This window comes from Osmia lignaria, chromosome 6 (genome assembly GCF_051020975.1).
Source record: "Osmia lignaria lignaria isolate PbOS001 chromosome 6, iyOsmLign1, whole genome shotgun sequence".
Taxonomy (NCBI): Eukaryota; Metazoa; Arthropoda; class Insecta; order Hymenoptera; family Megachilidae; genus Osmia; species Osmia lignaria.
The window spans coordinates 10,189,525-10,216,498 of record NC_135037.1 but is presented as its reverse complement, the minus strand read 5'-3'; the positions used below and the strand labels follow the sequence as shown (position 1 = coordinate 10,216,498).

The 26,974-nt window shown below is 41.6% G+C and overlaps 3 protein-coding genes across 6 annotated transcripts; all 3 read left to right on the top strand.

The window, feature by feature from the left end:
* Positions 1 to 703: 703 nt before the first annotated feature.
* On the top strand, positions 704 to 10,364 carry LOC117607639 (coiled-coil domain-containing protein 170). Of its 3 annotated transcripts, none has more exons than XM_076688540.1 (16): positions 704 to 853; positions 2,027 to 2,122; positions 2,214 to 2,345; positions 2,733 to 2,921; positions 2,990 to 3,259; positions 3,345 to 3,489; positions 3,557 to 3,729; positions 3,816 to 4,016; positions 4,075 to 4,218; positions 4,319 to 4,396; positions 4,550 to 4,713; positions 4,800 to 4,908; positions 4,980 to 5,216; positions 6,154 to 6,323; positions 6,438 to 9,485; positions 10,223 to 10,364. In XM_076688540.1, the coding sequence occupies exons 1-15, from the start codon at positions 704 to 706 to the stop codon at positions 6,577 to 6,579; spliced, it is 2,400 nt and encodes a 799-aa protein (XP_076544655.1). In that variant the 3' UTR covers positions 6,580 to 9,485; positions 10,223 to 10,364. The 3 variants fall into 3 exon arrangements, with proteins under 3 accessions (XP_076544655.1, XP_034187467.1, XP_034187468.1); XM_034331576.2 differs by having other exon boundaries at positions 9,914 to 10,253; XM_034331577.2 differs by lacking the exon at positions 4,319 to 4,396 and having other exon boundaries at positions 9,914 to 10,253.
* A 77-nt stretch (positions 10,365 to 10,441) lies between these two features.
* Positions 10,442 to 13,554, top strand: LOC117607645 (uncharacterized). 2 transcript variants are annotated; one of them, XM_076688541.1, is made up of 5 exons: positions 10,442 to 10,641; positions 10,868 to 11,020; positions 11,057 to 11,548; positions 11,724 to 11,825; positions 11,951 to 13,554. In XM_076688541.1, the coding sequence occupies exons 1-5, from the start codon at positions 10,581 to 10,583 to the stop codon at positions 12,124 to 12,126; spliced, it is 984 nt and encodes a 327-aa protein (XP_076544656.1). In that variant the 5' UTR covers positions 10,442 to 10,580; the 3' UTR covers positions 12,127 to 13,554. The 2 variants fall into 2 exon arrangements, with proteins under 2 accessions (XP_076544656.1, XP_034187476.2); XM_034331585.2 differs by having other exon boundaries at positions 10,868 to 11,548.
* On the top strand, positions 13,414 to 26,753 carry MESR3 (misexpression suppressor of ras 3). The gene is made up of 4 exons (XM_034331587.2): positions 13,414 to 13,554; positions 23,589 to 23,849; positions 23,988 to 24,200; positions 24,304 to 26,753. Exons 2-4 carry the CDS (start codon positions 23,595 to 23,597, stop codon positions 24,640 to 24,642), a joined length of 807 nt encoding a protein of 268 aa, XP_034187478.1. The 5' UTR covers positions 13,414 to 13,554; positions 23,589 to 23,594; the 3' UTR covers positions 24,643 to 26,753.
* Positions 26,754 to 26,974: the final 221 nt, after the last annotated feature.

The following is a 26,974-nucleotide window of genomic DNA, read 5'->3' as shown; positions in this document are numbered from 1 at the left end:
ATTAAAATAATCGCGTTTAACGAATACTATCATTTTTATGAGCGTCATATAAATTTATTAGCTATAAAAGCGAAGCGATGTTTGTGAATCACAAAATGTTATTGTTTTAGTAATAAAAGAATGCGTTTCGACTGGTATATGGCTTTTAGTATCAATATACACTGGCTTAAATCAGTAACATCGCGAAAAAGTTGTACAATTGAGACTTCGTGTTTTCATTTGCGAAAATAACTTTTAGTACAAATAATAATTATTTATCAAACTATGGATGACGCATGGTTTTCTTCAGAAGAGTTTCTACACGAATTTTCTATAAACTTTTCCATAAACTAAAAGAAAAATGTTGCAGGAGAAAAAGTTCATTTAATTATTCGAGAAATACGTGGTTATCGATATTTCCTCCCAGGAAACTAAAAAGAAGAGCGAAAAGTGGTCTCTAGGGATCGATGAATTTCGATTATCTCGAGGTAGCCGCACCGAGGGGATTGGTAAGTCGATGGTTGCTCGCTCGCTGTGCGTCGACGCTTCCTTCTCGTTGGAAACGCTTTACCGCTTTCAAGCTTGCACCTGAAAGAAGCATATCAGTCGGCTGAAAAGTGTCGCCGAAAGATATCGAGAAAGAGGACGAATCTTTCCTTCGAATCGTCTTGATCCGATGGGTGTCGATTGATCGAGGTGAAAGGACTCGAGGGTGCGAGTCAAGATGTCCAGGAAGGAAGAGACAGACAGAGACTGGGAGCGGAAGAGGGATGGGGAGAGGGATAAGGTGATCGTGGAATCGCGAGAACCAAAGGATACTAACGAAGAAGATCTACAGATTTTCCAAAGTCTCTGCATATCGTCTCCTCGAAAGGTCCTTTTTCCAGGTTACACATTTACCACGACAAACCCGGTCGCACCGCTTATTCTCTACAATAAACACTTGCAATAATTACAAAGCTCTCTGTAGACGAGTATGCGCACTGGCAAAGTTCACTCTTTGTGTATATCTATGGAACAGTCAGGCGCATAGAGCTTCTTGCTTTCTTGGCTTTGCCATCCTCCTCCTTAGCACCTGGATTCTCTTCCTTTTCTATTATATTTTAACCCTTTGCACTGAAATAACGTTACATACAGCTTGTGCCTAAAGTATTCGAGCAATTGTTGAAACCGTATCGACTGGCGCACGATGCAAGGCTTCGGTTGCCATAGCGTTCCATGGAATCGATTCTACCTGTCTCTGTACACCTCTATCGATGTACCACCCTCCACCACCTACGCTTCACCAGCTCTTTTTCCGAACCCTGGAATCTGGTTAATGAGTTTTTTGCATTTTTCGCATACTTTCGGAAGCTAGTTCGCAATCGTTTATACATGTAGCTTCGCTTGAAATAAACTCCGGTCGAATCATAAATGACGTTTATGCTTCTTTCATTAAGTAATTTCTTACTTTTGCTATTGTCCTTAAAATCATTTATTATTACATGCAACAGAGAGTTACCTTAACAGGACTTATTTTCTTTAAGGTAAAGCGAATCTGTGTATTGTAAAAGCATAAAGAAGCTGTTATTGCAGGTAACGAGTCACAATGTATCATCGAGCTTCCGATATAAATACGCGAAACAATTGTACACACGAATCCAACGGTAAGTTTCGTGTTTAAAAATATTCCGACGAAACCAACCGATCGAAGACACGAGATATCCATTTCGAGCATTCAGTTAGAGTCGTGTAACTTCGCGAGCAGTCGAGGAGCAGTGTATTTTTGAAAATTATTTCATTTCAAGTGATCCGTTTGGACGACGATAAAAATGGCTGTATTGATAGGATAATCGGGAAAATTAATTAATAATCGTTTAAGAATCGATCACTTATACGATTACTGAAGAACATCAATAAACGTTATCTAAAGATTGTCGATAACCCGATCCGTCTTGTTCCGAAATATGTTTCGATAACTAATGTCCTACTGTAGTTTGATTCGTATCTAAGATTAAAAGTTTTAGAAGGAGATTACGGTGGTTGAACATTGAATCTGATGATTTAGACCGATCACGAGGAAGCCATGAATCACGATTTAACAACCACATTAAAGAGCGAGCTAGCGGCTCTCGAGTACAAGCGGGACCGTCTCGTGTCCGAGGTAGGTAAATTGCAAGTAAAGGCAAATAAGCGAATGAAATAAGAAATATTGAACGAAGCGTTCCGTTGATCGAAACATCTCTGTGATCCAGCTTCAAGAGACGAAGAGCCTGATTCGAAGTCGGGATCAACGAATCGTGGAATTGGAGGTAGAGGTCGATCAGCTTCGCGAGCAAGCGGCCAGGCAGACTGCGATCGTTTCCAGTTTGAAGAAACGTATACAGGTTACGTTTCGTTCTCGTTCGTTTTGCAAATCAATCATTTTTATCTTTCCAACGTGTTCGCTGAAAACATTCCTCTCCGCGTTCCGCGTATCGTTTACCAATACGCAATTTCTGTATCGATTCGCAATTTCCTACTCGTCGATTTTTCCCTCTGATAATACAATTAATCGTGAGTAATTTCACAATGCAGTAAAACGATGATGTAGAAATAAAATTGAAGCTCTGGCAGATTAGGTATGTGAAACATTTGGTCTGTTTGCGTAACGCGTTTCTAAATTATTAAAAAGGTAGATTGGCATACATACGTCTGCGAATTCTACTAGCGAATGCGTTGAGATCATACGAGTTATCAAAGCGTTGCATACGTTTTAAAAACGCACGTTAAAGGAACTGGAAGAACGAGAGAGGACTCTGTACGCGACTCAAGGGAGAAACGAGATCACGATACAGGGTTTGCAGAGAGACTTGAAGTATCACGAGGAAAAGGTGCGAGAATGCGACAAGAAGATATGTCAGCTGGAGCAGACAGTGTCCGAAGAGATACAGTCGAAAGAGCGTGCTCGTTCAAACTTGCAGGTTCGATTTCCTAAGCCCTTTTGCTGTAGGTGTTTCAATCGTAACGTTTCGATGTTTCTTCTTCAAAGGAATTCACTCGAAAGCTGGCACACGCGTTGAACGTTGAGTACCGCGAAACCGTTCATCCAAGTCCGGAGATGGTAATCCAGAAGACGGAAGAGCTTGTTCAAGAGACGAATCGTGTTCGCGCGAAATGCAACAACCTCGAGACGCAGTTGTCGACGATCGAGATGGATCTCCGAAGTTGTCGGGATGCTTTGGACCGTGCGGTCGCGGAGAAGGATCAGCTTCAACGACAAACGTCCTCGCAAGCGATTGATCTGGACCGTTTCAGACAGGTATATACCTATTTTCTCTATCTTATGGTAGGTCACAGATCTCGCGAGAGGTACTTTCCAGCGAGTAACTAAATCGATTTATCAGGACAAGGAGTGCCTTGAGATGCAGTACAGGGTGGCTGAAAGGGAGTTGAACGAGCTAAGGGACAAACTGGTGAACGCGAACAGGAGCATAAGCAACGCGACCGGAAACTTATCGAATCAAGAAGCATTGATCTGTCAGTTACGAGGTGAACCGTTTGTTCGATCTGTGAGCCCGTAGCTCGAATTTTCGTAGTTGCTTCTCTATTTTCGTAGAGGATTTAAGGCATCGGGAAGAAAAGGCGCACCGCGTGCAAAACGAACTTCGTCATCTGTTGGAATCTTTAGCGATACTCGTCAGCGGATCGAACAGATACGTCGAGTCTCACGAGAATTCCATCAAGGATCGCATCAGAGAAATTCTGGCCGAGAACAAGGATCAAGCTCTAGTATTTCGTTTATCTTTTCGGATGTTTTTCTATCAGCGTCAGCTTGGCGGAACGTTTCAAGTTCTGTTTTATCCTTCTTCCGTCAGAGCATTGAAAATCTTCGAGAAAAGGTAAACGCGGCGACAGAGTCGACTAATCGGCAGAGCGAACTGATCGACACAACCGTAGCCAAGATGCGAAATATGGAGGAGGAACGTTCGAGTCTGGAGAGCAAGGTTCGCAAGCTGGAATCCGAGCTGACCAGTTGCGAGTTGTCGAAGGAGTCTCTGCTTAGGGAGAAGGAAACGGTAATTCGTTGAACGAACGCGACTCGTACGGGGCCGGGCCAACGAATTTCTTCTCCAGTTTCTTACGTTTTTAGCGAGGCTCGGGAAAGCGATGCAAATGGACGAGATCTCGGAAGAGATGGGCCTCGAACTACAAACGGAGTCGCTTCTGGTGCGAGCCGAACAACTGGCCAGGTTGGAAACCGACAAATTGGCGGACAAGGTAAGAGTAATAACGTCTCGTTCTTCCCTTGGTATTAGTCTGTTTCCTAATGCTCTCGTTTCTTGTATGTTTCTTTGTCACAAATTCCTCCTCCGCGCAGTATTCGTTCAACGACTACTCCAGCTTACCGAGGATTCGACGTGAGCGATCTTTCCATGAGCTTCCTTCTATGAAAGAAGTAAGCCTCTTGTAAACTTTCGAAAGTAGAAATTTTTGCTTTTCGCGAGTCAAACCCCTGACCCTGTCGCTCGATCGTTGGCGAGTCATTAGGCAAGCGTTACTCTCCTTCCTTTCTTTTCTTCTTTTCTTCTTTCCTTCTGTTTCTGGTTAGACATCGGTGGTGTATCAACTGCAACGCCGCGTAAGAACGCTTCGGGAACAATTGCAGCGCAGGGATCTTCATCTGGATCTTCTTCGTAGAAAGTTGTCGCTTCAAGAAGACAGCGTCAGAATGAAATCGTTATTGCAAAGCGAGAGAGACGAAGCTAATCTTCGGTCGGTACCTACATATTCTGGAATAAATCGTTACATATAAATAAACATTTTGTGCAATGATATTATTTCGGAAATTTGATTCGAAGGGTGAAGAAACTATCGAAGCAAATTGACCGGTTGCAGCTTCAACTTTCGGAGGAGAAATCGCGAAATCGCGAACTAAGCGCGCAATTGACGGAAGCAGCGGATTATAAGGTACGTCGTAAAATCCGATTCGATGATTTATCGTCGATACCTCTGCGGTAAAAGTATTTTTTTGAAAATAGATAGCCGCTTTGGAGCGCAGTCGAAAGATAGAGGAGCTTCAGAAGCGTCTGGTGGAGAGCGAGATGCTCAGAACTCGATGCAACCGGAAGTTAACGATGTTGAAGGAACAGATGAGAAATGTGACCGAGAGTGCCGAACAAGAGAGGTCTATAAACGATCATTCGTTGCAACTTCTTAGAGACGAGCTATCTCAGGTCAAGCAGAATCTGTCCGAGGTTACCAAAAGGGAGTCTCAAGTAGGCCATTCAAATCATACGAATAACCTTGTACTTATAACACCGAATACAAATTGTGAAGTTGCCAATTAAATTCAGCTTACTGCCTGACAGAATTTTCTGTCAAAGAAAAACGATTTATCGAGACCGGAAGGGCACGAAATAGAACGGTTCGAAACGAGAATCCGGTTGTTTCGTAGGTATAATTCATAAAGTTAGCAAAGTCAAAAAGAATTTGTACAGGTTGACCGAATTTCGTATTCAGCACGCAACCAACTGTCTTGCATGTGATTCATTGTTGATGACGATGCGTATGCGTTCGCTTACTCGCGATTTGATCGCCAAAAACGCTTAGTCGCGAGGTCAAAGTATACTGTGTGCTGAAAGAATATGAAACTTCCAATTGTGTTCATTTCACGTCCCGTATTCGTACGCAATCGAGCAAAGTTTGCGCCATCGAAAATTTTCTGATCTCGCGTCTCGATTGCATACATGCTAACAATACTTGCGAGTATGCGTATCACGAATACGGTTGTTCATATGTAGAGGCCAACAGGCTCGTTAATCCATTGAAGCAATTTGGATGACACTCGATGATATCCATTCGTATAATCGCGGTTCTACATTGAAATCTTCGATTGGGCTCGATTGTCGTATATTCTCCGGCAACGTTATCTCGATTCTCTTTAATCACAGTGTAAATGTTTGCAGTAAAATGTAACAAACGTCGAGACGATTGTAAATCGTTAAAAGGAAATTCCAATTCTCATTAAATATCTACATTTATCTTTCAATCGGTTAATCGCTTGATCGATTAATATCCACGAAAAGATGCTTGGTAAAGTACAATAATTTCTGGGAAAAAAAACTGGAAAACGTAGAGGCTCCGTCTCTATTGCGATTTAGGTGACAAGTAATACACGCTTTCAACTGGCAAATCATTAATTTCCTGTTACAGTTGCAAAGCTTCCGTGTCTCCGTGGTGAAACTATTGTCAGAGCCAATCTGCACGCCCGATTACGAGCTAATTTCACGGCTACAGAAAATGGTTGCCGCGCATCGGGACTTTACGATGCTTTCGCGAAGATACGACGAACCCTTGGAAAGCAGCCCCTCCAGATGCACCAGGTAATTACATACTCGAGCCACTTGAAACTTTCCTCAAGGTTACAGAAATATTAAATCAAACGCCAAGGTTAGTATCGCGATTATAAATAGTACGAATAGCGTTTGTCGTTGCAGCATACATCCAGTGCATCCTCCTAGATCACCTGGTTCACGGTGTACTCGATACGATGACAGTGGATTCGTCGAACCGCCGAATCTTCGAGACATCGAGGAGGAATTTAATAAACGACCAGTTCGAAGCAGCCTTCTACCGTGACATCGATCCACGCACAAATCTATACCGTCCAAATTGACTTTTCATTTTTAAGGCCTCGAACGATGCTGCAATATTTATTCAATTAATTAAATACCTACTTATCGATCTAGTATAACGAATAAATGAAAAGAAACACTTTCAGCTCTTTTGGTCTAATGCTATCGTTGCATTAGGAAAATTTTTCTCTGTAAAAGATGACGAGGAAGAAGAAGACGCGACGCAGCGCGGTTCGGCGATTCTTTGTCTCGTTTGAATCTTGAAGAAAGATATTTTATTGCCTTTGCGAGACGGACAAATAGTTTCTCAGAGACTCGCCTTTATTTATTCAAAATTTGGATAAAATTTTCGAAGGATTACTTGTCGATTGCGCGTCTTCCGTCATAAGATTGTTACCTACGTTGTTACGTGTGCATCTTTGCTGAGTATACGTATAACGTAGGCGGGAGTATCGGTATAGAGTGGCACAACCGCATTCCAGGATGCAGACGGCAGAAGGGGGCTTATGTTGCGTGGCGAACGAGAACGTGTGGAAACGGCGATGGGCGGAGCAAGGAGAATATACCTTGGGATTCGCAAAGCCCTTTCGGTCTCCGGCATTCTTAAAAACTTTGCATCAAATAAGAGTTGCATACACGTTACATGATTCTTTCTTTTGCATAAAACATTTTTGCATGTCACTGCGTTTTCCTTCGCGTTACACGTTATGAATTTTTTTCAATACGTTCGAACAATCCAACGCGTTAACAATAAGAACTCTTCTGTTGGTTAACGAAGAAAATGTTGACGCTACGTTGCTTGACGTGAAACGGAACGGAACGGAAGGGGTAAAGGTTTGAAACAAGGTCTGCTCTGGGTTGAATGAAATAAAAGCAACGTCTTACTTTAAAAAACAGAAGAAAAGCGATAACGACAAGAGGAAGGTGCAATTATAGAGAAGAAACGTAGCTTTTAAAATATCGATGGTTATTCGGGGTTGAGATAAGGTTCAGATTTTACAGCGTCTTTTCCGCAAATAGAAGATGCTGCTTTTACGCTGGCTATTCCGAATAAAGAAACGTACGACCAGATTGAATCTCGTTAGCCGTGAACTTGGCCAGTAGCCTACCTCTTCCCTAGCATGATCATGAACGCAAACTCGTCGGCTTTAGCCTTCTCGTTACCGTCACTGGCTGCTAGCTGCTATCGCAGCGGGAGACGCGATTGCGTTACCTTTTCTCGCCAACCGTGTAAAACACCCAACTATCTTTTTCGATACACTAGCCAGCATTTCTTTGCGCTATATACGCAGATTAATTTTGTTAATTCTCGAAAATTTGCATCCCTCCAGTTTGCATTCGAATCTCATAACGAAAACGCGTTGTCGATTTGCAAGGCGTGTCTTATAACGTGGCGCGAATACAGTGAAAGTTGGTACAGAATCACCGGAGAATCTTGTTTTGTAATTTTAATGGCCGATTGGATCTCGATGGCCCTGAACTTGACCACTTGCCACTTGCACCACCTCCCTCATCTGTTTCGGTATTGACACGAGACTCCACCTTGCATCCACGTGTTCCTTTCTGATATTGTAACTATATACGTTTTTATGTTTCGTTGTTTAACGTTAAATGTTCAAGAAAGCAGAAACCTTGATTTCATTTTCATTCGCGGCATGATGTATCTCGTCAGATTAATGATCATTAGTTGCCGGTGATTAGTTTAAGAAAGTATGCCATCTGACTCGAAACGAAGATAGAAAGAAACTTTGAAACAACAATGAACCCAGACTTTCTCTGACCCATTCCGGGAATTTCTTACTCTGAACTCTGGAGGCTAAATGCATGGTAATGGCTACTCGAAAGGCGGAAATGCTTCGTTCTTTCTCAATGTCAATGATACAGTAGTAAAACGAAACGATTATACTTGAGTTATGTACGTAGAATGTACGACTGGTACTATGTGTAAGCGGTAGCCAAAGTGGAAAATCGTCGAGTCGTGGAAGAACAATGGCGAAACAATGTTTTGACGGGAAAGTTATTTTGCATCACTACCTTCTCGAATGACCAAGTAAACAAGCTTAAAAAACACGCGAAAACAAAGAGCAAGTGAACGTGTATCTATATTGTATAGGTAGATATACGCACGGGATCGATGTGGAAATTAAAATAGATATTGTAGATCTGCCAGACACTTAATTAGCTGATAAGAGCCGATACGACAAAAGAAACAGGGATTACGCCGAATATTCAATTTCGATGTATTTCAAGTTATACAGTTTTATGATTCACAAGTAACTTGAACATCTTCGTCGCATTGTGAAACGTTCATCCAACATGCTTTGTGATCGTAGGCAAGTATTTTTTCAAAGCTGAGAGAAATCCTGCCTCGGGATCCTACGAAACGAAAATAGTTTCTTATTACATTCATACAAGTCCCGTCTTATACGAAGGTACAAAATAGTAATCAAAATCATCAAAGTATTATAGTTATCGTATCTGCTAAAAGCGTATAGAAAAATCATATACATTGCTTAAATCTGATCAAAATGACTATACAATAATCTTTTATGGCTTATGTATGATTTGAAGTGGTAATATACATATAAACTTCGACGCTATTCAATTCGTCGAGAACCTACCACCTTTAATCGCACCTAAGAATAAGCGATTTGTTTTATCATGTGATAATGAAAATCGCTTCGTTTACGGTCAAGATAACGGAAAAACAAACACTTTGTTGCAATATAGAATAAATTGCGATCGGTATTATTCAGAAGAAGAGTATTTCACAAATCGATACATACCTACCTATCAACAATTTTCATTGTATTACATTTTTTTCAATTAAAAGGAAAATGCTGAGTTATTAGTTTTAAATTATAAAAGTAACGTTTTTATCTTGATAAATAGATAACCGATTCCTAGACTGTAAGTATATCTTTTTTGATAACACGTACAATTTCTATTCGAAACATTTGTCCAATACGAGAAACAGTTTGCGAATAATTTATAGTGATCTTTAACAGATTGACTAATTCTCTATTCAGTCTCATCCGCTTATTCCGTACACTTTTAGATGATTAATTTGCCAATTGGCACTTCTAATTACAAGAGAAAATTGATATTGATCGTACAGAGTGATCTTATTGTTGAATTCATTGACTTAACGATTGCATCTTATACTTGATCAGGAAATTGTATCTGCACAGTGGCACGAATTTTAACAGAGATTTTTAAATTTTACACTTCCAAGAATTTGTTGCTGTAAAATGTAGAGCATTAAAAGTGTATTCAATATTGATTATACATCTTTCGATAAAAGAATTTTTTCTTCTTCTTTATCTTTATCTTTTCAGCGCATCATTCACAACGTATTGATTACCGTTATTATTATCTATTCGAGATTGTTTATCGCGTTAATGGTACGATAAGTGTAAGAACCATAGTTGAAACTATGATTATACCTATGTACCGATAGTTCGACGTAATACTTTTACATGCGTATTACTACCAAATATTCTATACCTATATCGAATAAATCAATAAAATAAATATTAGATCTTTTTTTTTTGCTTTTCATCTGATAAAGCAATAAGTAACATTTTCACACTTGATTTGTTTAACATTATTGATAACGTGACACATCTTTCCATTGATTTCTTCAGACATGAGATATAAGTATTGTAATTGCAAAATCAGATGAAAATACGTACAGTGATGAAAAAACTATCGATAGGTATTACTTCCTGCGAATGAGTCAGGTAACTAGAGGGATGAACATAGCAAAGAAATATGAACAGATAAAAGGGAACAACGGTTTTATGATATCTGATTTTTTCTTTTTTGCGTGTGCGTTAATCATATATCGCCAAGGTAATGGTATTGATTGGAGGACTCTTCGCAGATAAGCGCAAATTTATCATGATAAGCACGGTAAGAATATTCCTATTTCTTCAAGCTTTGCAGCAGTCGCGTACCAACAATCATAGTATCGACATTAATTGAAAAGGACAATCAGCAAATATGAGGGAATACAGGCTTCTCGCTATACTGGCTATTTTAGGACTTACAGTTACACAACCAGGTAAAGAACTAGACATAAACATAAAAAAAATTCATCTAACCGAATGTTACTATCGCGTTATATTTCTAAATACAGTTTCATCAATAATATTTTTAAAAACCTATCTAATGTCTTAACAGCTAATTAATGAGATAGTGTATCTTTTAAATTCTATATACGTCTTTTTATTGAATATGCAAATAATTATGCCAATTTGACATTAACAGCTCTGTAATTTTTTAACTAGGAAATAGTTTAAAATGTTACGTTTGCTATGGAGAGGATTGTAACAATCTAAACCAGGATAAGATAGCAGAATGTCCTGCGTTACCCATTCCACCTACCGACAAACCAACGGGAGCACCGCCAGAAGTTACAACTAGCGGAACGACGGCAGCACCTCCAGAAGTTACAACTAACGGAACAACAGGAGCACCTCCAGAAGTTACAACTAACGTAACAACAACAACGGGAGCACCTCCAGAAGTTACAACTAGCGGAACAACAGGAGCACCTCCAGAAGTTACAACTAACGGAACAACGGGAGCACCTCCAGAAGTTACAACTAACGGAACAACGGGAGCACCTCCAGAAGTTACAACTAACGGAACAACGGGAGCACCTCCAGAAGTTACAACTAACGGAACAACGGGAGCACCTCCAGAAGTTACAACTAACGGAACAACGGGAGCACCTCCAGCAGTTACAACTAACGGAACAACGGGAGCACCTCCAGAAGTTACAACTAACGGAACAACGGGAGCACCTCCAGAAGTTACAGCTAACGGAACAACGGGAGCACCTCCAGAAGTTACAACTTACGGAACAACGGGAGCACCTCCAGAAGTTACAACTAACGGAACAACGGGAGCACCTGCAGAAGTTACAACTAACGGAACAACGGGAGTGCTGCCAGAAACATTGAACGGTATGTTCATAAGAATAACAAGATGAAATAAAATTAATTTACCGGAGGTTTAGCATTATCAAAATGTAATAATAATTGAAGACTGTATTCGTGTCATCTACGAGATTTGGTGGAATAGCGTGGTATTTAGTGTATAATAACGTTTAAAGATACTAACAATTTATTTTCTTTACAGTTGTTGTTAGAACTGAGAGAAAACGTAGAAGCGTAATCGGCCGTTTTCCGTTAGTACAGCCGTTGGATGAAAACGAAGCGATATGGCAATGCTTCGTTATAAGTAAGTTCTTTCTTCATCGCACAATGTTGTTTTTTTTTCTTTTTTTTAACGTAAAAATTAGTTGGTTAGATAAAATGGATGAAAGTATACAACACAAGAATATAACAGCTATTATTTGTTTACAGATCGGGGGGAAAACAACGAAATCAGAGGATGCGCTTCCAAAAACGTAACAGTTTGCACTGACGACATGAAAGGATGTACAGTTTGTGATTCAGATGAATGCAATTCGGCGACTTCACAGGTTGCATTTACGTTCATGGTTCTATCTTCGCTAGTAGCTTTAATTCTAATGAGATAAGTTGATCGATTTCATTATTGTAAAAAAGTTTCTGTGTAACAAGTTAATAGATAATATTTAGGTAAATACTTCAATCGATTATCCCATTAGATTTCGTTGATTTTAATCGTTAGAAAAATGATATTTAATAATTAAGCATTGTGATCTAAATTACCAACTGTCTATAAATTATTGAGAAGAAAAAACTTATTCGATGTTATTTAAAACACACGGAACACCATACATTCATGCTTTCGTTTATCTATAGAAGTATAGATAATAATTTCGTTAACTCAAGAATACCATCTAACTTGAATAAATTTTAATCTATAGTAATATCATTCCTACGAATAGAGACGTCCGTTGTAATTAACAAGTTATGTAAGTAGTTAGGCGTAAGGCATTTGTTAGTTACAATCAACCGCATTGGCGTCCTCTAGTTACGACAAACCGAACCATCGACTGTACCACATATCCTCTCCCGTTTTCCCGTAGTTGACTTATTATACCTGGATGGATGGACATTGAAAAGTCTACCTCATGATGGACGATAAAAATTTATCAAACAAACTGTTCAAGGATATAGACGACTTTAATGACACCGATATTAACGATGTTTAACCCATCAACAGACTCGTTTTTCTCAACTAGGAAAGGTCTTTATTCCTGCTATCGTTCATATTCGCGATAGACTAATTGTAAGTATTTTGCCAATATTTCGCATTCGAGTAATGGAGCAGAATTTTTTAATCGAGCCAGCATCAAGGAATATTTTAAAAAGCCGATAAGCAGCGCGTGAATCAGGCTAGGGAGAATAGGAAGGATAGGAGGATAGATAGACAGGCGAGAAGAGAGACACGTATGCATTAATTGTGCAGCAAGTTAGACTCTGCGGAGTGCAGAGGATGGTGCACAATACGCGTACTTAAGTACGCGACGAATCTGCGCTGGTGTTGATTCTCGTGGTCGTGTTTCGAGTGGCTGTTTGTGGGTGTTTCTCAGCAAGTTGGCTGTGTAGGTAGAGGAACAACGTCGGCTCGTCAAAGCTGCGCCGAGCGACCGAGCGTCTCTGCGAGTCGCGAGGAAGCTCAGTCTACCGTCACTGTTCGCGAGCGTCGCGTCGCTTCGATACGCCGCTCCGTTTCCGTTCGCCTCTCATTCCCATATTACAAACGCTTCTCGTTTTCTCTTTTGCAGTCGTGAAAATCATTTGCCGCCACTGTAACGCGAAAATCGAAGCGGAATTTTTTTCGATCGAATACCGGTGATCGTCAACGAAGATTTGCAATCAATCAAAGAAAGACAGCCGCGTCGATCGCGTTTACGCGTCGATCGGTATCTAGGGATTAGCGTCATCATGCTCGATCGACGCATTTGAATGTTCCGCGTTTGCTATTTGGTGGAAAAAACGTATTCCGAGACTGTTCCAAATCAAAACTATCGGCGAACGTGAGTATTGTACTTTTTTCCTTTTGTTTATCGTCGCGCAGAAATTTGGCGGGAAATTCAAGCATGATCGGGACCGAAGGAACCGGTATCGTTACGATCAATATTGACGATTGGTTGGAAAGAGAATGCTGTAAAATATACGAAGCCCCGTGAGAGTGGTTGCCGGGTAAAGGGAAAGGGTTAACAGGGTGTGCATCCGGTAATTCAGTAATCCAGTTGCATCGAAAAGGAACGAAGGTGCACGCCGGATTGCAACGTGTGAGAAATCGTATCGATCGATGTGCTTTTCTATATCGAAAGGAATTGCGGAAGTCGAAAAGTTTTTCCGTTTTCCGTTTTCCGCGTTCCAGCCGTTCGCGCTCCTTCGATCGGTCGAGCTAGTTCCGGGCATCTGTGCGCAACTCGCTTTTCTCCAAATTACTTCCAGCTTTCAGCCTTTTGTTGCTTCTCCTCCATCCTAAGAAATCGTACACTTCCGGTCCGTTAAGCTCATTAGAGGCGACGGGAATTTGCTTCCAGCTAGTTTCCTCTAACGAGGATAACAAAGCGTTCGTTAACCGTGAATCGTCCTCGTGCGCAGGAGTCGTAAAGTTGAATGGACACGAATGCCTCTGGCTGCGTTTGCGTGCCGGCCTTCTTCCTATACACCACGGAAAGCTGCGAACTTTTTCAATCTGCGAGCAAATGAAAGCAAACTCGACTCACGGAATGCTTTTCCCCTTTTCCTACGAATGGAGCTGGACAGAAAGCGATTTTCGATATACAGTATAGGGTATTAACTGATTGAATCCGTGTGTCTGTTCCCTTATCGAGCATAGTCATGTTACGCGGACGTGATATCATTCGCGCGATTGAAACCTGTTGTCCACGTTATCCTCTTACGATAATTCATTTACACGCAATGCGAATTTCAAAATCAATTTTTCGTTTCAATCTTCGATCGTAATTTTATTTAGTTGTGCCAATCGCACAAGTAAAATCGAGAAAATTAAGCCAGCCCAAGCGAAATCACCTAGCCAAATGCCAATAGCCAATAGCTAAACCGATCGAACGGAATGGACAGTCCGATAAGGCATATGGAAATTGGATCAGTGTGTCAGGAACAGGCCGCGTGCATGCGATTCGTCGCACGCTTGACGCCACGTTTCCGACCAGACCACAATTTCATTCCGTTTCGTTTTCTTATAAATTACGCTCGAAGCTCATTCATCGAAATCTCTTACTTCTGTTTGTTAGTACTCGAGCATGCCGACGGATTATTAAAAGTTTCTTACTTCCTCTAGCTGCTAGAGTCCTAGATTCTAAGACCTAAAATGTAGTCCCAGCAAGCTTGAAATACAAATAAGGGCGCAGCACCTAAATTCATGGGTACAAGCGAACGTTCACTATTTATGACGCATTACATCGTACGAGAGATAAGAAAAATACGGTTATCGAAGATAACAGATTCGAAGAGTGCATTTTGGTAGAACGTTCTTGATCTCTCCATCCGTTTGAAAAATTCCTCTAAAATGATGCGAGTTTAACACAAAGGAAACACAACTCAATTTTTAAATAAAAAACAAAAAAAAATGAGAAGGAGGAAAGAAGTTGGTCTTATTAGTTGAAGACAAAACGGACGAATTCGAGGATGAAAGAGGCAACGAGGTGGAACGAGTAGCTATACCGTGTACGTATAGTTTGTTGCCCGGTCTCTTGCGTGCAATGGGTGCAATGGGTGCAATGGGTGCATGGGTGCATGCGTGCATGCGTCCATGCGTGCGCACAAGTAGACGCGCGCGCGTTCGCCTCGAGTACGATTCTCTCGGTCGGAGAAATCGGGAATGTAGAACTTTGCACGGCCAACAACCGCACGATTCGCCGGATATCCGTTCGAGCTGCTACGATCGACCGAAACTCGCAAAGCCAGTTCACCCACGACACTGAAAGTTACGAGCGGAGAAATCGGTACGTTTCATTTTGCCGTCGAACCGGTCTGTAACAAAACATTGTGTCGCTCGTAGAAGAATTTCACGCGTAACGCGATGATTCCAGCTTGGCGAAACGAACGAGTTTATTTCCTTTCAGTGAACGGGTTCAACCATTTACTTTGCACTGCCATTCGAGAAGTGTACTCTGCTCGTTGACCGTACGTCGAAGCGACTATGCAAAACTTTTGCCGACGAGAACTGGCGAGAAGAAAAAGAGGAACAGAAGGGGCCCTGGGGTCCGTGCTGCCCAGTTCATCGACCTATCGTCCGGTCTTCTTAGTCTCTCCTTCTTCACCTTTCTCTCGACACTCGCGTCTTTTTCCTGCATTCTTTTCCATTCGATCAACAAAAATCTTCCTTCCGTTGCGATGCGTTGCATCGCGTTGCAAAATGCCACCAGTTCCGATTGAAACTCTCTCTTTCTTCCGTGTGACATTCGATCGGTCGTGAAAGAAACGATCTCTGTACCGTTCCATCCTATGTTCAGATTTTTATTTTCCTTTGCTTACCGATGCGATATTTTGTTTCGATAAAATTTCAATCGAAAACAAGACATTCATTTACTCGAAATTATTTCTCATTATTGGAAATATGTAACAAGTATCAGGGAGCAGGCAAAAGCCGTTTTGAAATGAAATTTTTAATAAGAAATTTATATACATTAGGTACGCGTACGAACTTTCCGCGGGGAAAGAAGGCAAAGGAGGTCGTCAGAAACGAGATCCGTGTGAATGCATTCAGACTTAGCAAGCGCTTCTTCGTCTCTCCTTTTGCCTTCGTTTCCTTCCTCTTCTGTCCGATTCTTCTTTACTCTTTACCTTTTCGTCTGTTTTTCTTCTCACGGAGCGACTGGTAAGGCCACGGAAGAATTATTGTCCACCTAAAGCCGACTGCTCTCGCCGGATTTAACGCACACCTTCCAGTTAATCGGCGCGAAATTAAACCGGTTTCATCTTATACACCGCCTTCCACTACTCGTCTTCGTTGCACGAGAAACTATTAACGAGTATCGATTTCCACGGAATATCGATTTAATATTCGCGAAACGATCGGTGAATTGGTAGGGAACGATAGCGGACAGGAAGTTTACGAGGCAAAGGTATATATCGACACCAAGCGAAGAAGCGAATTGAAAAGCGTTGTTCACGTTATTCCCTGCGTCTACAATCTATAGTCTACAGTCTATATTTCGCAGTGTAGTGAACTGAGCGATCTGTTGTCAAATAGAAACAGGTCTGCTGCCACTCGCAATCGATGCTCCACATTCTCTTTTCCGGCAGGTGAAATGCCTGATGGAAAAAGTTCCAGCTACAAAGGAACGTCAGTTCCCTTTCTTCTCCAAGTAATCCGTGTATCGCAGATACCGGTAATTTACACAATAGTTGCTTTTCTTATCGAACCAACGGCAGAAAAAGGAATGATAATTTATTGCTGACCCATTTCTTCCATACTTTGAAATTCTACCTCGAAATTTTCTATTTGTTTCCCGTCTTCTTCTGTTGAACGATGCCGGGAACAGTATGTACATTCTTCTCAGCAGTTGACCCTAGGGTTCCTATCTTTCTTTTCTTATCTAACGAGCAAACAAGAAATATCTTGCGTAGAAAATTTAGAAATGTTCGACGCCTTATATATTGTTCAAAATAAAAAAAAATAAAAATAGTTAATATGTACGATTGTTTATGGTGTTTAGAAACTTTCAAAAGTCTAACCGTAAAAAGAATCATTCAAAATATGTTTTATCGTATAGAAAATTTTCTCGAATTAAGTTTGTTGCGTTATACGGTTTAACCCTTACGCAACTATATTTAAAGAATGCACGCCACGATATATCTGTTCGCACACCAGAAAGAAGGCCGAGTTCCATCAAGCTATAAAGTCACAGTGGCCAGGAGAATCATGCACCGCCCAATTCTTTTCTAATAGGTTCACTGCGTGACGAATTACGGGAACGAAACAAAATACGACCGAACGCGACGTAGCGATATTCGATATCCCTGTATTATTTCGTCTCATTCGCGTATTTCGTCACGCGGTGGACCTATTAGAAAAGAATTGGGCGGTGCAAATGCACGATTCGTGACTTTCTCGCCCTCCTGACTTTCTAGCTTGATGGAGCTCGGTCTTCTTTTGGTACGCGAACAGATAGATAAATATTCTATGATATTCATTCACGTTCAAGTATTACCGTATTGTTTCCGAGCTCAAAACGGAATAGACTTGAATGCAAACGTAATGTCAAGTGGCATGAATGCGTGCAAGATTGTCCTTCCCTTCCAACGGTTATGCATATCGTACATATCGTGTCTCGAGACCCTAAAACCTCTTTCGAAGCAGGAAGAGTGACCGGGAAGACAGGTTGGAAGAAGGTCGAATTTGCGATTTGTAGGTCGGCCGGTTCGTTCTCATGATTGCTCTGTCTTATGATTGGAGCACCGTATACGTTAACATTGTCTAACGCGAGCTCGTCTCTCGTGTATGTCAGTCAACTAATTGTAAACTAGCAACGAAAAATCAGGTACACGTGTCAAGGTCTGAAGTTACATTAACGAAATTGCCAGGTACCTAGGTAAGTAGGTTCCATGGGATCAAAGATTCATCGTTCAAGTCGATTCGATTGATTGTGATTGTTAATTTATAAAACGTATAACACAGTTTAAACGATACTTGTTAACGATTAGCTGGAAAAGATCGTTCAGCCCGAGGACGGGAACGAAATTAAACGCTATTAAAGTTGGCTCCTCGAATGTCCACGCAAGCTATAACGGCTGGCTAACCGTTGTGGTCCTGCTACGAGCTAATGAATCATTAACGGTCCTGTTAGTCCATTAATGTCTCTTAACCCTTGGGAGTCTGTTTCATATCCGGTTGGCCCGAGTCAGCCGAGGGCAAACGAACCTCGCCACCTCGTTTACGTCATACGCGTATATGCCATTCTTTTTGAAGTATCTAAAGTAGATACTATGTGTTTGGAGACTCGGTGCCGTCTACATAAAAAATTCACAAGATCTTTTTTAGAAAATCAATCGATTTTGTTTCCTTCAACTTTAATGTCGCGACTTTCTTACGACTCATAAAATCATTGAATCGCTATCTCTCAAGGATCTAGCGAAACTGGTTACGCGACCGCCTAAAGAATCGTTCTCAAGATGAATCCGATTTGCGTAATTTTCTGAGAACTTGCGGTTACCACGCTCCTACAAACCTACTTACTTACTATTATAGAATAAGACAAAAATGATCTCGCACAAAGATGCAGCTTTTAATTCTTCTCTGCGTATACCTACGCAGAGTATCGCAGTTTCGTGGAATGATATCCGTGAACGAGGTAAGCGCAAAGTATGGTTTGGCCCTGGCGAGCGTGTTATTATTTTTCGAGGACGATAACGCACGTTTCTCGAACGTGACCAGACTGCTACGTTTGTCCGCGAAGCTTCGTTTGCGCCTTTTTTCCACTGCATCAGACACGAATCGTTCTTATGACGTCTCGAGACGTGATCGATCTCGCGTTTCGTGATTTTTCGCTCCTCAACAAGGAGCTTCCTCAAACTGTTTAAATCGTCCACGAAAGATGCAATTCGAATCGGAGTAAATTTCTTTTGGTGGTGTTGGATTAGGTGAATTCTGAAAGAGAAGCTGGCGGTATAGCGAACGATGACGTCATGGCGTGGCAAGGATCGCAGCCTGGCCGTGCTGCGCCGCGCCGCAGGGTCGACAGCTTCCCCTCTTCCAGGATAACCCGTTCCACCGCTTTGCTTCATCGATCCATCCTGCGCGCAAACTATCCTCCCAAATCAAAAGCTTACCCTTGGTGTTCAAAAGCGAAACCTTTACCTTCTTCCATCATCTATGATCATTCATAAATCTGACGTCAAGGGTTAACCTTAGGACGGCGCAACGCGACGGATCGCTTGTTTAAATTCAATTTTAAACATTTTCATTTTCTAAATGAATCGATCGTAATCAATTATGAAAACAAAATGTCGAAAATGCGCGATCGTTTCAAAGGTGAGTCGAAGGTGAAACGAGACGCGTAATAATTTCTTAGAACAACGAGTCACTTGTTTGCGTGAACGTCGTTCTGTTAGTAATTCGCGTAGTAGAAACCCGCACCCTCCCTCTCTTTGTATTTGCTCAATTTCATACGCTTACTTACGCTACGTACCTACACGAACGATAACGCTTAGGTAATACGCTTGGAAATATTCCGAGAATGGTGCATGAAAAGCAAATGAGGAAAACAAAAATTGTTTCCATGTTCTTGCAACTGAATGAGCGTATTTCGAGAGTCTTGCGTAATGGCTGTCTGTACATACATAACACTGCGACGCGTGATTAACATTTTTTAATCTCCTCCTTATTACGTGCGCATCGAACACGGAAATCGCGAGACGAACCGGACAATCGTTAATAGTCGATAAGAAACTCGTGTAATCAACGATGCGATGTTCTAACAAATTTTCCTTATCGACTTGTTGATGTTTAATTTGCTAAACAACGAGAAACTTGGTCGCTCTACACACGTAGATATCGATAACGATGACTAACCGTGTGAGTAAGTTGAGAACGCGTGACTAGAATTTAACTAACCGCGATGCATCGCGAATGCACATGCATAGAAGAAACAACAATTCTTGCTCGAATACCACGCTGTTTGTTTTAACTTTTAAACGAGCGGATAGAATCGAACGCGTTGCTATTTTCCATTCTCTTTTCCCGTGGGCTGTTTTGTCGTTGAACGATAGTGTCATTCCCGTTGTGCGTCGCGTCGTTTTTATACTTCTGATGATCTAATCGACGATGATCGTAATAATTTTCAAGGGAGATTTGTCCGAAACGAAGCTACCACCCACCTTGACACGTAGGACGAACAGTGTCTGATTGTGAGATTCCAAATCGTTGGGTACTTTCCGTGAATGACACAACGCAAGCTCTGTCACTGACAATTTACGATTCGCTCGAACTCTGCCCAGTGCCCTGCCCAAAAAGAAGCGAGGACAGTCGCGGGCTCTAAGGGATAAGCGATTTGGAATTTGTAAAGGCAACAGGCAACAGAAAGTAAAGGCGAAAGAAGAGAAGGAGGATGATTTTGAAAAGTGGAGTTTCAACGCACGGTTGATATTCGAGCGGGGAACTCTATGACTAAGAGGCTACGTAGGCGGAAACAAATCATCAGCTCTAAATTGATATCTTGCTCGCGTTCTACGAGATAGCCGCTCTTATCTTATTCGCATGTCGGTTGCTTCTTGCGAATCGTTGACTCGCCTGCAGCCTCTAGCATCCTTTGATTTTCTATCTCTCTCTTTCTATGAATCATTTATCGGTGCCATCGTTTGTCAGAGAGCGCTTTTTATCGCAACTAGTCGCGGAAGTTGTTAATCTTTGATGCAATTTTATTCCTACGAAAACATCCGCGTTTCGTTTCCACTTTATCGCATTTTACCCGAGGGAACGACGAAGAATTACTAACAAGCAATCATATCGGTAAACATTTTTCAGTTGGTGCGATAAGATATCGCGATTGCGTGGCTCTCGTTGAGAAACTCTTTCGGTCGATCTGTCTCGCCAGTTTTCATTCTCGTCCCGTAAGAATTCGAAAGCAAATCCTGTAACGTTAGCTAAGCCACGTCGGTGATATATGCAGGCAGATAAGTACGTAGGTACTACGTACTCTCCGGTGCAATATACGCAGTGTCATGCAGCTAGACTACACTCAGACGCTACTGAGAGCCATTCTCGATTCTTGCAACTTGCGCTTTTCTACCTGTTAATTATCGAAATTCTTCACCACCTATATCACTCTTAGCTAGCTATTATTCTCTTTTCACGAGCGACAATTATATTTCAAGTACAATTACTGCAAGAATACCGAAAAAAACTCAGGTAAACTCAGGTAAATAGGCAGGTGGATACAAAATCCTCCCACGTAATTATCCCCATTTCTACTTCGCCATTTGTCGTCATCTTCAGTCGTCAACTCCCTGTCTTTGTACATATTTAATAAGCGTTAAGCACACTTGTAGTTACGTTGAAAATTGGTATGAACTGTTTTTATTATTGGTGCAACTGGAGAAGAATATTGTGCAGAAGGCACCTTCGAGAAGGAATCTTGAAGAGAATCGCGTCTGACTAACGGAGTCCTTCTCATACCGGAACCATCGAGCAGACACGCTTCCACGGAATGCAGGACACGTGTTTTGCGGTATCGCTTCAACGTTGATTCTTTAATCGAATGATGTAGGAAAATGAGGGTACGAGACTTGTTAGTTTCCATGATGAATTCTTGCCCGAACGATTGAAGCAACGCAAACGTTGACGAAGAAAGTTTCTTTCGTGAATCGGTAGAGTGGTCGGTTGAAGAAGAAATACGGTTTCTTAACGCAAACGTCGTGGACGAGGATGACGCCATAGCTCGTTAGGATCGTTTGCGTCTCTGTAATAATTATGCTCGATGGTTGGCTCGAGCGGTTACTTGGTCGACGTTTCTGCCCTCGTCTACACCGCTGCAGCCTGTGTCAATAATGCTTGTGGACTGGTGGGCCCGTGGGCGTTCACCAGTTCCTTTCCACTTTAATTATTGTTAGTTAACGCGTTGACATTTATAAGGGCACTTGCAACATGCCAATAAGCGGTTTTGAACGCTTTTCTAAAATTCCTATGTACATCCTCTTTTATACAGTAGTTGGTAAAGCTACGTACAATATTTCTCACCGCTTTGTCGACGGATCATTGTCAGATTCCTTTTACTTTGGAACGTTACGCTAGAAACGCTCGAGTTTCTTCGCGTTCGTCGACACCTTTAGAAAACGCGTACCACCTTTTTTGTCCTTTTCAATGCCGATTTCAACGTATCCTCGGCCGCTTGCGTTAGAAGAAAAAAGGCAGAGGTTTCGTACCCACGGTCGAACAATTTCGTCGTGGGAACGTGAAACGAAACGGTACGCCATCGTAATTATCGGCAGCTTGATCTGCGAGCGAAGAAGCGTCGAGTGGTTATCGGGTCGAAACAATGGGCGCATCCTCGCCGAGTGCGTTCTAACGCAGACAATAACGCTTCCGGTGTAGGTTTCGCGCGCACGAACGCTACCATCTCGATCGACTCAACTTTCGATCCGCGTGTATCGTTTCACTGATACCAATGCGGGTCTATCGAGGCATGCGACGTATCGTTCAGCACAACTTTCTTCACTCCTGTTTATCCTTTTAGATTGTGTTTCGTCCAGGCTCTGTTAGCCGGCCTCTGCTACCTGGCAGGCCCGTATATTTTGGACAAGGGGGACAAAAGTGGAGCCAGGTCAAATGGAGGAGCGAGTTCGTGCAACGAATAGGGGCAACGTAGAATCATAATACCAGCATAAAATCCTATGGATTCCCGTCGATGTAGACCGTAGACGAAGCCAATCGAACGTGAAATTCCTCGATGAGAGACGGTGCAACGTATGGACCGGACAATTAGCCAGACGAGTAGCTCGTTAAAGGCGTCGCGTTGTGTCGTGATCGAATTAAGGTCGAACGAGAGTGGGACTTTTCTCGCCTCGATTAAGTGGGTCGACTAAAACGCCATTGGCCGATTAGCTTTAGCCGCGCTGCCGCTGGCGTCCCTTGCGTCACCGTATCCGCCAGCCAACGACCCATTTTTTTTTTCTTCACCTCTCTGCTCGACCCGGTCGCGAAAAAGGGAAACGAAAGGAACTACTGAAACGTTCTGGGTCGTGGTTGAATACAAATGATTCTCTCTCCCGACTCTCGTCTCGTATCATGCGTTTTCCGCGCTACTTCTAAACCGAACCGTTTACCGAAGCGACATAACTTAAGATAACGAAAATCGAAAACCGAAAATTTTGCTGTTATCAGAGGGCAGCATCCGATAAAGAGGTCACGATTATTTATAGAACGATACCACGACTCCAGGGCACGGGGTTCGGTTCGAGGAAATCGATGGGCTTTCGCGGTAGCTCGCGAAAGGATCAGAATTTTCTCTTTCGATGCTATCTGATGTTGAAACGAATAAAATTATGTTATGACGAAAATAATCTCGATCACGAATCAAAATTTTGCTTACAGAAGAAAATGAACGCACCAGTATACGCATCGTCCTGCCCTGCGTTGCAGTCGAATCTTTCGCTGCACAGCTCCTCCTACTATAACGAGTACAGCGGAGCCGCCAGGAGGAGATTGTCGTCGACAGGTGAAGCGGATACCTCGGCCACGTCCAGCTACGAGGGTAGCGACAGTTCCGAAAACAGCGACGAATCTCGTCTGGAACCGGTTAGCCAAATGGAGAGGGAGCAGCTCGAAACATTTTTCCGGGGCTTAAAATCTCAGGTAAACGGGGCTGCTTCGCAACTCGTCTCCTCCTCTCGTATTCTTTTCGATCTTCCAGAACTTTTCAACTGAAATTCTCCTGACAATATCCTGAAAGTTTTACTTTTATATGCATAAAATTTGGTTTCTTAACGACAGGTGTTTGTCTGCGAATCTTTGGCAAATTTATACCTGGGGAACGCATCGCAGACTGAAAGATGGGAACTTCGATTCACTGGAATACCGGTGGTGGTATTGGATCTCGGAGAAACACGATCGAGATCAAAGAGACGGATTCAAATTCTGCTGGCCGAGCGTGGCACTTGTTTCACCTTATGGAGGGAGACTATTGATAATTTGTCGTCGTACAAGGTAAACCGATTGTACATACGCAATCGCTAAGCTCGTATCGTCGATAAGAAATGAAGAAGAAATAGTTGGTTTGAAAGTTATTTAAAGGTAAAGCGTGTTTCAGGTATCAGGACCGGCTTTTCACACGATGTGTCTTTCTTCCGATCACACGCGCCTGGCTGGCCTCAGTTTCGATAATCCTAAAGCAGCGAACGATCTTTGGCAACACATAGAACGACTCGTCTCCTGCCCGGAGAACATCAGCCTTTCGGTGCCCGGAAAGAAGAAGAAGAAGCCAGTACCGAAGAAGGTGGTTTTACCAGCGAAGAGCAACATCAGCCAACCGTGTCAATTTCAACACGTAACCAGCGTCGATGCTGCTGACCGATCGCGATATTTCTCGCTTCAAACCTTGGTGCCACCTTTGAACGAGCTGGAAAATTCTCTGGAAGCGAACTTCTGAGAAAAGGAGAAGTCAGACCAACGTCCAGATTCGTAATTCCTCCTGGACCTTCCTTCGTCTCAACAGCATTTCTGCTGTGTTTTTAGATAAATTCAATCTATAGAGCTCGCAAGATGCGAATTGCTGTTCAGCATTGCCGATCATACTCTGCTGTTAAGAAGAATCATTTCAAACAGTTGTGTGCACGAATAAGAGAGAAACGGATCGTTCGTGTCAAGTCGATACTCTTCGTTTCATTGAGAGAGAACTAAAATTTGGCACACCATTATCCTTTCAAATCGATGGCAATTATCGAATTGTCGAACAGCAAAGGAAATAATAATGAAATTCGAGCTCTAAGGAGAATGTTTCGTCACTGTACAGTTTAAAGCAGTCGTCGGAAGAGTAGTCGACGTACAGGCCACGTTTGTTTCTCAATGTCTAAATGAAAGAATCAAAGTGTAACTGTAGTAGAGTAGTGCAAAAGGTTGCCGAACTTTTAACAAACAGTACAAGTGCGAGGCGTCTTTTATCGATAAGCTATAGACGTTCCAAATGATGGGCTATTTTTATCGAAAAAGAAAGAAAATGATAAACGATGTTTCGAAGGTACAAAAGATTTCATTCTGATTGTGAGAGTTGAAAATAAAAAATAAAGGAGTCAACAGCTATCGCGTTATCAGAAAAACTCGATAATCGATACAAGTCCAGTTTTGAATGTTTCAAATTCAGAATAATCGGTATCGTAGTTGATCTTCAAAGTTTGCTCTAGTTGTTCGATAGTACGTGTCCATTTAACAAATTCACAGCTAATCCACAGATAATTGTTGGAAACTCGTTTTGAAACTCGTTATCGATAAGAAAACGAAGCTATTTGCCTAGCCTTCACTAGAAGTGATAGAAAGGGTATTAACCGTTTGCTCTATAACTTTCCTAAATACCGCTCGACAACTAAATTCACGGGTATTTTATCTCGAATAAATTATTTTCAAACTATTACCTACAATAACTTTATCCAGAGTGCAAATGATTAATACCCATCCAGTCGTACAAATGAGAATAGAAGAGATATCCGAAATGTTTTTTCCGCTTAACGCGAATATGCCGCAAACGTACAAACATCTAAAGTCCAAAGAAGGAGATCTAGAATAATTGTGGTACCTTTCCGTAGGAAACATAATTAATTCTTTGACACGAATGTGGCAACGGTTACTCGGTAGAATCTTTGAACCAAGTATTCCAATTTTTCTTCCTATCCATTGCGAATGTTAATCTTGCGATCTTGCGGTCGTATGTCGGGAATAGCTTATCGTTGTTCGTTCTTAAATTTTGTGCAACCGGAAAACGACCTTGTGGAAAGGGGTCGATCCACTTGATCCATGTGTCTTGATCGCAATCCGCCAACTATGTAATCAGCATCGCTCGACACATCGGAAAAAGCAATATTGTAATTGTCTTCAACAGATTATTGTTCGATAGCCCTGTATACATAAGGTTTCGCGAACGACAAACGCGGCAAGACTGGTTTTACCATCCTACGCTTTAAAAGAGCGATTTTAATGTAAATTGTCCTAACGATAATAGCCTTTGAACTAATTGGTTTGCTCGTTATTCGATGTTGGTCGTTTCTCGATACGCCATTTTCCGATATCGCGTGTGTTTATATTTTTACCTCCCCATGTTGAACCTGTTGAATTTAACAAGCGTAAAATCAATGTTTAAAAAAAAAAGATTAGAATAGTAAGAAAATAAAAAAAAGTTGAAATTTTATTCTATTTCTACGACGTTATCGAGTCGTGGCGATAGACGAGACGGATCGAACGTTGCTAATGTATCGTATAAAAAAATGAAGAAAAATCACATTTTTCGCGTTTGGAGATAAAATTAGCGCCGATACGTTTGCTCGAGATCGGCCGTGCTTTCTGGTGATTTCCAATAAAATTAAGTGTACGCGAAATAACCTTGATATCAATTAACGTTCATTTCTTTGTCTACGACTGTGATATAAATATATTTGTATAGTTACGTTTCGTACCATATATCCGTATCGATTAATCATTTTGATATATCAGTTTACGATCATCGTTACGCATGTAATAACGCACTAATAAACGGTAACAATACGGATCATATTCTTGGTCTTTTCATTCCTTCCCTTTCCAATACCACTAAATTGATAATAAACATTTTACAAATATAAACAGCGAATGAAGAATTGGTCAGATAAAAATTTATACGCAGAATTATAGCTCATTTTTTTTTAATTTCTCTATTTTTTGAATTGGTCATAGTAAAAAAAAGGTGTGGTACAATTGTACGATCAGTACCGCGAGATGGAAGCACGAATTGCTTT

Coding starts and splice junctions, on each gene's coding strand:
- MESR3 (XM_034331587.2), top strand. CDS start 23,595: ATGAACGCACCAGTATACGCATCGTCCTGCCCTGCGTTGCAGTCGAAT. Junction 23,850..23,987: donor TCCGGGGCTTAAAATCTCAG/GTAAACGGGGCT, acceptor TCTTAACGACAG/GTGTTTGTCTGCGAATCTTT. Junction 24,201..24,303: donor ATAATTTGTCGTCGTACAAG/GTAAACCGATTG, acceptor AGCGTGTTTCAG/GTATCAGGACCGGCTTTTCA.
- LOC117607639 (XM_076688540.1), top strand. CDS start 704: ATGTCCAGGAAGGAAGAGACAGACAGAGACTGGGAGCGGAAGAGGGAT. Junction 2,123..2,213: donor GGGACCGTCTCGTGTCCGAG/GTAGGTAAATTG, acceptor TCTGTGATCCAG/CTTCAAGAGACGAAGAGCCT. Junction 4,397..4,549: donor AGCTTCCTTCTATGAAAGAA/GTAAGCCTCTTG, acceptor GTTTCTGGTTAG/ACATCGGTGGTGTATCAACT.
- LOC117607645 (XM_034331585.2), top strand. CDS start 10,581: ATGAGGGAATACAGGCTTCTCGCTATACTGGCTATTTTAGGACTTACA. Junction 11,549..11,723: donor GCTGCCAGAAACATTGAACG/GTATGTTCATAA, acceptor TTTTCTTTACAG/TTGTTGTTAGAACTGAGAGA. Junction 11,826..11,950: donor ATGGCAATGCTTCGTTATAA/GTAAGTTCTTTC, acceptor ATTTGTTTACAG/ATCGGGGGGAAAACAACGAA.